Genomic DNA, 12,200 nt, shown 5'->3' with positions numbered 1-12,200 from the left:
CTAAACTTTGCCTTGTTTTATCAGCAGATTATTTATGGGTTACTCTGAAGAAGCCAGCAGTTGACAAGAAATTTGTATTCTCAGCAGACAAAATTAATTTCATTTGCCATGAACAGAAATCATTTGCAATGCCAGACAGAAAACATTTGCTTTGTTAACATTTTCTATAATTTGCAGGGTTTCAAAATAGCCTAGACCCCAGTCAAAGATAATCACAGTAATATACCCTTATAGAACCAGATAATTCCCAGAGTATGTTAGACAACATCCAAAATTCCATTCCAAGAGCACCAATAGTCTTTTTCTCCCATTTCCAAATCTTTGCCAATGTTTCTTGACAATTCTTGTGAGGTTTTTTTCTAGGACCCAGCTTCAGCACCCAGTAGTTTTCAGCCAGGATGGCCAGCTGGAGAAAGGGTAGAGTGTTCTAGGTTGGAAGATGATCCAATCATGACATACAGTAATATAGGCTTGGCTTTTTCCTTGGCTGACTCTTACTTCTCCCGGATTCTGAGGATGCAGCCAGCCTCTCTGGATGCTGGGGGCATAGTTGGTGCTCAAGGGTATTGTCAGAAGGTCCAGGATGGTGATACAGGTTGTCTCTTTCCTTGTTCTTCATTAGCAACTGTTTCCTAATTCAGATTGGTGAGATTCTGTTTCTGTCAAGGCCTTTAAGGCTCTCAATTTTTTCAAGGTTATTCAGACTGAGGGGTGAAGGACCAAAAAAGAAAAAAAAAAAAAAGAGAGAGAATGCATTACCAAAAGTCACTAAAACAGTTACGAAGACTTTGCTAAAATGGAACAGATACCCTAGGGTTGTTTAATTCAAGTCATAATTGATATGAACAAAAATATGTGAATAAGGCTTTTTAAAAAAGCCTTCTTAGTAATAAAAGTGATGTACTTTATTAGAATTTTAAATGTGCATAATCTATCATCCAACTGTTCCACTTTGAGGTATTAAACCTATAGAAATACAGTTCTCCCAGAGGTGCACACAAATACACCTGAAAGGAGGTGTATTTCCAGCTATTTTATAATAGTGACACCTATTTAAATAAAGATTTACTTGGTTATTTTAGAGAAAGAGGGACACGAGCAGAAGGAGAGGGAGACAAAATCTTAAGCAGACTCCCAGGTGAGTGCAGAGTCTGACACAGAACCCTGAGACCATGACCTGAGCCAAAATCAAGAGTGGGAGGCTTAACTGACTGAGGCTCCAGGCTCCCTAATAGTGACAAACTTGATAGTAACAAAATGTCCATTTAAAAACCATTTATTTTGTTATGTCAGGCTAATCTCCTTAATAATCAAAACAACTCTGAAGTGGGTGTTACTACATTTTAAGAGAAGTTTAAAGAAGTTTAAAGAGGTTCAATATATTGCCTAGTGACGAATGGCTGGTATGTATTGAATATGGTGAATTTCTCTAAGTCAAATCTGTGTGGTTTTAAAGTCTTTGTGGAACTTAAAGAATGTACCACTCCTAGTAAGCACCGGAGCCCAGAATTCAGACTCCATTTAAGTGTCTCAATTACTGTAGTATTATAAAAATTTTGCCATAATTACCAATGTTGTGTATATATTGTTTTGCACCTGTGAAGATATGTCTAAAAGACAATTTCCTGTGTGGTTGCTCGATCGAAGGATAAATGCATGAGAATTTTGTTAAGATATTTCCAAATTCCACAAAAATTTGTCATATTTTATATTCATGAGCAATGAATGAGAGAGCTTGTTTTCTTAAATCTTTGCCAACACAGTGTTAATCCTTTTAATATATGCCAATCTGACAGGTGAGAAATTGTATTTTGGTGTAGCCTTAACATTTTCCTTTGATAATAGTTTAGCATATTCCAATTGACTTTGTCTTCTTTCATTAGATTGTTGATCTTTTTTCCCCTACATTTTATGGACTCTATATATCTTAGGAAAAATTAACCATTCATCTGTAATATAATTTGAAAATATTTCTTCCCAGTTTGATATTGACTTTTGGTTTTGCTTATGGTATTTTATTTTGGGAATTTTGGGGGGGAAAAGCTTTTGTTTTGGTTGTTTTGCCATAAAAAAGGGGAAGTATTTATAATTGGAAGATCATAGGAATATCTCTGTGGAAGAAACATATAAACAGAAAACTGAATGAAAGGAGGGATTGAGTCATGTAAAGATCAAGGAAGAGGGTGTTTTAGGCGTCAGACTGACAGGTAACCGGACCTGAGAAGGAGATGAACTTGGTGTGTCTGCAAAACAGCAATAATGTCTATGTCTTTTGTAGTAGGTATACTTAAAACAGTGTCTACAACAATTTCTAAATATGGTTAATTTTTATATTTAAAAATTATATTTGGTTGAATTCCCTCATTATAAATATTAGATTATTTCTTTTTTAAATCTTGTTTTCTCTTTCCTATTCCTCTATGTAGAGATAAAACTCATGTATGATTCTGCTTGGGTCCCTGGACTAATTTTTTAAAAAATTCAATTAATTAACATATATTGTATTATTAGTTACAGAATTAGAGGTCAGTGATACATTAGTCGCATATAACATCCAGTTCTCATTACACCACATGCCCTCGTTAATGCCTATCACCCAGTTACCTCATTCTTCACCCACTTCCCTCCAGCAACCCTCAGTTTGTTTCCTATGATTAAGAGTTTTTATGGTTTTTCTCAGGACCACTTATTATTAATTATGAGGTAATTAGCTATTAATTGAGTTGGATGAGCTATTACTTAAAACAACAATACAAATAAAGCTATATTTGCAAAGCATTTATTATATACCAAGCACTGTATGTATATAGTATATGATGTATGTTTTTCTAGATTATATGCATTATATAGATAATAGGAATACATATAATACATATTCTTATACATATTCAGGAGAAGATACAAGTGGTTGCTGAGAAAAGTCTTATTTGGATGGTAGATTCAGGTAAGTTATCACATTTCCCCTAATCAGTTTTTCTTAAGACAGTGGGTTATCAAAAGGTATTTGAATAACAGGTAGAAGAAAGTGGCGTGGATATTACTGTAGATTTCTAAAAAAGAAATCGAAGGTGGGTTTGAGTAGAGCGTATATTTAAATAAATTGGGACATAGATGATATTAGCTCTGCAATATCTGGGAGATGTAGAGATAAGGATAGGGTGACTATAGGAACAACCGATAGATACAGAAAGGATTAGGTTGAGGTCAATTTTGAGAACATTTATTTAGATTCCTGGGAAAGATGGGAAAATATCTGTTTAGCCCCTTCCCAAATCTGGTTGGTCCTCACTCCATAAATAATGGGATCGAGCATAGGTGGGATGACCACATAGAGGTTGGCCAGGAGGATGTGTACATAGTGTGGGATGCATCTCCCACCAAACCTGTAGGCAAAGACAGAGAAGAGGGCAGGGATGCAGAAGAGCAGGATGACACAGACATGAGAGCCACAAGTGCTCAGGGCCTTGGACCAGGCATTGCGAGAAGGGAGGCGGAAGACGGCTCGGAGGATATGAATGTAGGAAACAGTGATAAGAATGATGTCCAGGCCTGTGGAAAGTAGAGCAGCTGCCAACCCATACCAGACATTGATGGAGATATCGGAACAGGACAGACGGGCGATGCCCATGTGCTCGCCCAAGTGTGTGCAATGACGTTGATCCGGCAGTAGTACAGGCGCTTGAGAAGAAAGATGGACAGAAATATAATGATGAAGCCGCGGGTCAGGGTGGCAGCCACAATCTTCCCAATGACCAAGCTCGTGAGGACTGTGGTGTATCTCAGCGGGAAGCAGATGGCCACAAATCGGTCGAAGGCCATGGCCAGCAGGACAGCAGAGTCAGCCACAAAGAGAAAGTGGATGAAGAACATCTGGGTGAGACAGCCATCGAAGGAAATGTGGCTATAACCTAGCCAGAAGTTGGCCAGTGCTTTGGGCATTGTGGAAGTGGAGAGCAAGATATCAGCACTGGCCAGCATGGCCAAGAATACGTACATGGGCTCATGCAGACCTGGCTGGGAGAGGATGACACAAATTAAAATGCCGTTGCCTGCCAGGGCAACTTCATAGATGGTGCAGAAGGGGATGGAGAGCCAGATGTGCAGGTGCTCCAGCCCAGGGATGCCAGTGAGGAGGCAGCCTGCCACGCGAGTGTCAGAGTCATTCCCGGCAGCTCTGTTGCTGGCAGATGAAAGGGCCATGATTTTCTTCTCCTATACCAAAGGGGAAACATGTGGCTTCAGACTTCATACACACCAGCAGAATGCATGGAGAGGCTTGCAAACAGCCACAAGGTCTGCACACATTTAGAGGTCCTACAACCACTCTGGGCTCTGCGAAGGCGTATTCTCTCTAGACAATGGCCCACAGGCTCTCTGCACAAAGGGCACGGCTATAGACCCTGCCCACAGAAAGGTCTGTGTTCTTATTCCAAGGCTTTCAGTATCATTCTAGGACTTTCACAGGGCTCAAAAACATTGCCAGACCCAGTACAGTGCCACAGGTTCTGAAAAGAACAGGAACAGCTAGAACACCAAAAACAATCTCGGTAATCGCTATAGGTATGTGAACTGTAATGAGCTCTGCGAAAGTCCCAGGCTCTGTACAGAAGGGCTACAGCCCCACACCAAGGAGCAATTGTCTCTGCTTGGTAGACCATGTGGGAGAATGGGATTGGGGGCAGTGGGCACTGAAGACACTGCATCTCTTTTCCCCCCATCACAGATGCTCTGACAAGTATGGAGGCAGTGAAGTCTGCTGTGGCATTTAGAAAGAGCACTGGACATTATGTGGGGAAAAAAAAGAAAAGACCTGGATCTGCAGGTCCCATAATTACTTTCATGTGTGTGTGTTCTTAAACTATTTTTAAAACTAGCTGTGTAAACACACACGTACACATAGTCCTGTGCATGTGCCTATGGATATATGTACATATGTGTGTAAGTATGTATGCATCTCTGAAAGAATAATTTCCCCATCTATTCTCTGAATCCTCTTTTTTTCCTACCTCCTCTGGGACTTTGTTCCATCAATTATTTCTCTCTTCTATATCTTCAATTTCTCCTAATTTTTCTTGGATCGTCTTTCTTAGATATTTTGCATTTATAAATATTCATGTCTTTAGAACCTTGAAAACAAATGAAAAAAACAACAACAGCTCTCATATAAACATCTTACTCAGGGAGCCTGGGTGGCTCAGTGGGTTAAGCCTCTGCCTTCAGCTCAGGTCATGATCTCAGAGTCCTGGGATCGAGTCCCACATCAGGCTCTCTGCTCGGCAGAGGCTCTCTGCCTGCCTCTCTGCCTACTTGTGATCTCTCTCTGACAAATAAATAAATAAAATCTTTTAAAAAATATCTTATTCTACTACCTGTTCCACTACTTACTATCTTTCTTCTTTCCTTCAAAGTCAGTCCTTCCATATACACCTCTTTAGGTTTTGATTTCTTTATCTTCCACTGGTTCTTCTCTTGTCTCCTGGCCTTGCTTTCCAGTCCTCATCAAGGCTTAGGCTGTCCCAGCAGGACTGTGGGTATTTCCTCTGGGCTGTCTGCAACCTCTCCTTACTCGCCCACTTGCCCTGACTGATCTGGCCCACAGCCTGGGCTTCATTCAGTGTACTTGTGCTAATACCTCCCAAATCTGTATTTGTCATCTACCTGGTTTACCAGGCTTCAGATCCACTTACTTGAACAACTGCCCCCACTCCCACCACCTAGTCTGCACTTCTTCCAGGCTCTACAACAGCCTCCATATGTAAATTATGTTTCCTAAAGATAATTTTGAGCACAGTACTGACTTGATTACAAATCATAATCTCTCTCTGCCTGAAAGATTCACCCAAATATGTTTCCTGCTTCTCCTGCTGAAACTGGATCAGATACTTGTCTCTGAACCTGTTCTTCTTTCTCTGTAGTCTTTCATATATTCTGCTTCTTCTACCTCCGTCCTCACTTTTATTTACCCAGTTTATATTTCTCATTCAGGAAGACTTTCCTCATCCCCTGAGGGGGGGCTGTGCCCCCCCTCAAGGCATCTGCATTCCCTTGCAAGCACCTATCTCCCTCTAGAACTTACCACACTGAAATCTTTTCAGCCCCAATATATTGCAAGCTCCTTAAGGGTCAGGGCTGCTGTCCTATTCACCGGTGTCTCAGACAGAGTTGACATGTGGTGAGCATTAAGAAAGATGAGAGAATAGGTAAGGCTCCACTCACACGGCCACATAAGTTCACACTGTTAGGGGCACACACTCATGTCATAAAAACCATGAGTTTGCACAGACCCTCTGTTCTCACACTCTCTTCTAGTCTACAGCCCATGCCAATTGTTGCCTCTGTTCTCCCTCCAACATCACTCACCATGTGCTCCCACGGACTCCATGCACTCCACTATGAGCTCCCACTTTCCTGGGTCCCATTTGTCTGAGTCAGCATTCTTCTCTGACTTCAGTTCTCCTTCTCCATAATCAGCCTCCAAGGCAGCCTTAGTTTACAGCAGCTCCCTATTGCTAATCCATGGGGCTGTGTTTTCAGTCCAGTTGAGGCAGCCTTGATGTTGCTGCACCCCCAAACTAGGGAGTATCCCTAGGAGCTCCACTCACAATTTTCTCTCTGGAAGCCCCTGTTTTCAGATCTCCCACGCCTTCTATGCCCAATTCTCTTGCCCTCTAGTTCTTGCTTTTCTCAGCTTTGGGGAAATTACCAGAAAAAGTGTTCCTTCTATTTCCAATTCCCACCTGTTTTTGAGTCCTTTACCTGACTGTTCCATCCAGGAACTTTATCATTTATAAATGCCCCCCCCATTGCAGTAAAATAACATTTTCCCCATTTTTTCTCAATGTCAGAGGATCGTGCTTGTGTGCCATTTATGATTCTACTATCTTTCTTACAAGCCAAGAATCAACTGCTGATCAATCCTCACCTGTATTAAAGAGACCCTTTATAAAAAGTGACCCTTCAAACGGCTCTTCCCCCCTGCAGAACAAAATTCCCTCAGGTGACCTAGTCCACTCTTCCCCTTCATCGTTCACATCTCCTTGAATGTTGCTAAGAGCTGTCTACTTATCTTGTATCCATTACCCATTCATTCCCCCATATTAATAACCTCCTCTCCAACTTGAAAATATATGACCCAGACTTACTTCCCTGAGGCCACCTTCTCAGAGTCACAGTTTTTCGATTCAATGTTTCTTACACAGCTCAGCCTTCCTTAATATATAGAATTGAATCTAAGGCCTTGCTTCATATGGTCTTTGTTTCTTCTTTTCCTTTGGGGATATGGATTCTCCTCCCTTTGTATGTCCTTTCCCTGCTTAGTTTCAAATCCCTCCCCTGACACTTGGGCCAATATACTTCTGTTCAACACAGGATCTAAGGCAGACAAGGAGATGCTCTGGCATAGAGCCAGAGAAAAGAAATCAGTTGATAGAGACTCTGAGAACCAAAGGAGTGTGATGCAGTGATGGTCAGCACCAACTCAGAGGCTCTTACTTGGTGTGAGAGTTTCCATTGAACTTGTTTTTGCATCTCCTTCCCAATACTAGCTCTTTTCCATGCCTTCAATCCCACTCTCTCTCCTCTCTTTCTCTCATCCTTTTGTCCTTCCTAGAGCATTTTCCTCTTGGGCTTCTTTCATTCACCATCTGTCTAGTGTCTGTCTTCAAACCTCTGCACCTTTCTTACCTTAATGTTCTCTCTTCATCCCTTCATTGCTAAAATCTGTTGTATTCAAACGTCGTCCTGAAGGAAAGGATATGTAGGGACTATTGTTCCTATCTTGCTCATTTAAAAACTGGAAAAGTCAAGAGGGAACTCTTCTTTAGTAAATATTTAAGGTCTACGGGTAAGGGAAACATGTCCTCTTACAGTGAGCAGCTACGAATAATTAAGACAGTGGGTGTAAAGACCTATGGGAATCCAGAGGCTAGAAGTATAATTCTGCTTGGTAAAGTTAGGGTGGCTTCAGGGAGTGTCCAGTTGCATTTGGGACTGAAAGTATGTGGTGTGCACAGATTTGTGTGTGCATGTGTGTTTATGATTTTATTGTGACAAGTGAGACAATGAATGTGAAAGAACTTTGTAAGTTTCTTGATTTAAGTGCCTATTCTTGCATTAGCATTACACTTTCTTGATCACTGTTTCATTATAAGTTTTAACTCAGGAATTATGAGTCCTCCTATTTCACACTGCTTTTTTTTCAGAATTGATTTGACTATTCTGGATCCCTGAGACTCCATATGGATTTTAGAAACAATTTGTTAATTTCTATGAAGAAGTCAGCTGTGATTCTGATAGAGATTGATTTGAATCTGCAGATCAATTTAGGAAGTATTGCCATCTTCACAATGTTGAGTTTTCCAACCCATGAACATGTGATATTTTCCCCCATTCATTATGCAGAGCACGTCTCTTTTAATTTTTCAACAATATTTTCTATTTTTCAGAGTATACAATTTATACATCTTAAATTTATTTTTTTTTTAAGATTTTATTTTTTTGACAGAGATCACAAGTAGGCAAAGAGGCAGGCAGAGAAGGGTGGGGGAGCAGGCTCCTCACTGAGCAGAAAGCCCGATGCAGGGCTCAATCCCAGGACCCTGGGATCATGACCCCAGCCAAAGGCAGAGGCTTTAACCCACTGAGCCACCCAGGCACCCCTTAAATTTATTCTTAAATATTTTATTCTTTGTGATGTTCTTATGAATTGAATCATTTTACTAATTTGTTACAAGATTGTTCATTACAAATGAAAAGAAATATAAGCAATTTTTGTATATTGACCCTAAATATTGTGTAATTAACTATACATGCTGAACTCATGTATAGTTCTAATAGTTTCTTATTTTTATTTTTAGTGGATTCCTTGGGATTTTTTATATAAAGATCATGTCAACTATAAATTGAGATAGTTTAACTTATTCTCTTCCAATCTAGATGCCTTTTATTCCTTATTCTTACCAATTTCCTTGGCTAGAACCTCCAGTACACTGTTGAATAAAAGTGACAAGAGCAGACATCCTATCTTCTTGATCTTAGGGAGAAATCATCCAGTCATTCACCATCAAGTACGATGTTAGCTGTGAACTTCACACAGATGCAACTTATTGAGTTGAGGGAACTTCTATCCTAGTTTGTTGAGTGACATCTGCATTTCTAAAGAAGAGGTTTTGTCAGATATAGAATTCTTAATTGAGATTTTTTTTTCTTTCAGTCCTTTGAATGTTACTACATTGCTTTGTCACCTCCATGATTTCTGATGACTTATCAGCTGTCAGTTCTATTAACAAGTCCTTGTACATAATGAGTTGCTTCCCTCCATGTTTTTTTTTTTTTTAAGATTTTATTTATTTATTTGATAGAGAGAGATCACAAGTAGACAGAGAGGTAGGCAGAGAGAGAGAGAGAGGGAAGCAGTCTCCCTGCTGAGCAGAGAGCCCGATGAGGGACTTGATCCCAGGACCCTGAGATCATGACCTGAGCTGAAGGTAGTGGCTTAGCCCACTGAGCCACCCAGGTGAACCTTCCCTCCATGTTTTCAATACTCTGTCTTTGGCTTTCAGCAATTTCATTATGAACTATCCCATTGTGGATTTCTTTGTATTTGTCCTACCAAAAAATAATTGAGCTTCTTGAATGCATAGATTCATTTAAAAATTACATTTAGGAAGCTTATTGCTATTTTTCTTTATTATCACCATCACTGTTTATTTATTTATTTACCTATGAGAGAGAGAGAGCACAAGCAGGAGGGAGGAACAGAGGGAGAGGGAGAAACTGATTCCCCACCAAGTGGGACTCAATCCCAGGACCTGAGATCATGACCTAAGCCAAGGGCAGACATTTAGCCAACTGAGCCAGGCAGACACTCCATTATTTCTTTAACTATTCTTTCTGCACTGTTCTCTCTTTCCTTTCTTTCTCAGACTCACATTATGTATCATATGTTGGTACATTTGGTAGTGTCTCATGTCTCTTAGGTTCTATTCATTTTTTATTACTTTTTAAAATTTTAGTCCCTCAGATTATTTGACCTCAATTGACCTGTCTTTTCATTTGGTGAGTCTTTATTTTGCTAGTTCAAATCTGCCTTTGAGCCCCTTTCAGTTTGCTTATTACAATTTTCAACTCCAGTATTTATATTTGTTTTCTTTTTCTTTTCTTTTTTATAATTCTAATCTTATAGACATGGTTGGTTTTAGCCCTTTGAACACATTTAAAATAGATGATATCAAGTCTTTGTATAATAATTCAAACATCTGGGCTTTTCAAGAACAGTTTTTATTGATTATTCTTTTTCTAGTCTGTGAACTATATGAAACATGCAAAGACATTGGGCAGTGGTTAAACTGTGGTAACTCTGGAAATTGGATTTTCCCTTATTCCTAGGGTATGCTTGTGTTGCTAATTGTTCTAGCTGCTATTTCTTTAATCACTTTCTTGAACTAATTCTCTAAAGTTTATATTCTTTGTCTCATGTGATTACTGAAGTCTCTACTCAGTTATCCTAGAGGTCAGCTAATGATTAAACAGAGACTTTTGTAAATACCAAGAACAATAAACCACCCAGTCTTTACTGAGGGGCTTTGTGTGCATTTTAGAGCACATAGTCACTACTCAGCCATGCAGTTTACAACCCTGCCTTAGCCTTCATTTCCAGCTTTTGCAGAGCCTGAGGTTAGCAAGAGGTGAAAACTTAGAGCATTCTTAGGTCTTTCCTGAGCATGGTCACTGCCCTCACATATCTCTGAGCTTCTTGATTTACAAGGATATGTCAGTCTTTTCCAAAGCTTCTACAGATGTCTCATTTCTACAGCTTTAACATTTCAGTTCTTTTGGTTAATTTACTGTCTACTGTAATGGTCTATGTTGCCTCAAGCAGCAACAAAACTAAAACACTTGCCAGCTTTGTTTTCAATAAATGTCTCTTTCTTTGAGAAACCTTTTAATACTGGACAAACTTTGTTCAGCTGTGTAAGTCAGGTCTTCCAAGGAACTACCAGACAAGTCAGATAATGAAAATTCTTTGGGAATGAGGATTGGAATGAGCCCAGTTTCCATTTTGCTTCCTCCAGTGGCTGCCAAACTTCTCTGGGAATGTAAGCTTTTATTTTTAAGGCTCTACATATCTGGAAAGAGGAGAATAATTTTCAAACAACTTAAAACTCCACAAAGCTCTTTGTTCTTTACTCTGTTGAGCCATTTTTCTTGAATAAATGCTCTGCAAGTGGCTTCAAGAATTTGATTAACTCCCAGAATTATGAATAAGTTGATCCTAATTATTTATCTAATTTTTTTCATAACTTTTACAGAGGGCAAACTATTGCAGGTCTTTACTCATCCATTTTTCCATGTCATCTCCTTAATTTGGTTGTCTTAATATTAAAATGAGATTGAAATTTCAGGACATATTGATAAGCCCTGGTCATAGGTCTTAACAGATTTTCTCATTATTAAAATAATGGTAAATGGTGTTCAAATAGCACTAACCCAGTATTCAGCTCTCTGTTTTAAGGTGGGATTCTTCAATTCTCCATGAACATCTAAGCCCCAAGCAGGTGTTCTTTCAGTGACGAAGAAAAGATAAAATAAAAACAGAAACAAATAGAAGCAAATAACAATCAAATAAACAGATGTAGTCTTAAATTTATGACAACTGGATAAGAACTTATTTCTTATTAGAACTCAAAAAGTACAAATAATAAAATTAATGCTTAACCAACTGATTATACCTACATAGAAAATGTCTGTATAGACAGATATAAAATAAGTAAAATGATAAGTATCAGCCTGCAAGCAGTTTTTTAGTAATAGGAAAATAACTATGAGGCAATCCTATAAATAAATAAGAAAAAAGGACAAAAATTGCAATAGAAAATGGGTCAAATAAAATAAGTAGGCAAAGAAAAGACAAAGACAACTGTATGTTTAATATATGTATTTGAGAATATATTTGCCCTGAATTCTGTCAGTTGGCTTTTTAAACTTCCATTTAACATTCCTTCTTTTTGTTTCTTTTTAAAGATTTTATTTATTTATTGGACAGACAGAGATCACAAGTAGGCAGAGAGGCAGGCAGAGAGAGATGAGGAAGCAGGCTCCCTGCTGAGCAGAGAGCCGGATGGATGTGGGGCTCAATCCCAGGACCCTGATATCATGACCTGAGTCGAAGGCAGAGGCTTTAACTCACTGAGCCGCCCAGG

General features: G+C 39.2%; 1 protein-coding gene across 1 annotated transcript; it reads right to left on the bottom strand.

Moving 5' to 3' along the window:
- Positions 1-3,220: 3,220 nt before the first annotated feature.
- On the bottom strand, positions 3,221-6,804 carry LOC131836548 (olfactory receptor 52B6). Its single transcript, XM_059182105.1, is given in 3 exon segments — positions 3,221-3,636; positions 3,639-4,212; positions 6,757-6,804. Coding segments are annotated over 3 exon segments (1,038 nt in total).
- Between the last annotated feature and the right edge of the window lie 5,396 nt (positions 6,805-12,200).

The sequence above is a fragment of the Mustela lutreola genome, chromosome 1 (genome assembly GCF_030435805.1).
Source record: "Mustela lutreola isolate mMusLut2 chromosome 1, mMusLut2.pri, whole genome shotgun sequence".
Taxonomy (NCBI): domain Eukaryota; kingdom Metazoa; phylum Chordata; class Mammalia; order Carnivora; family Mustelidae; genus Mustela; species Mustela lutreola.
Note: the sequence above shows the minus strand (reverse complement) of the source record. Positions and strands in the feature narration are given on the sequence as shown.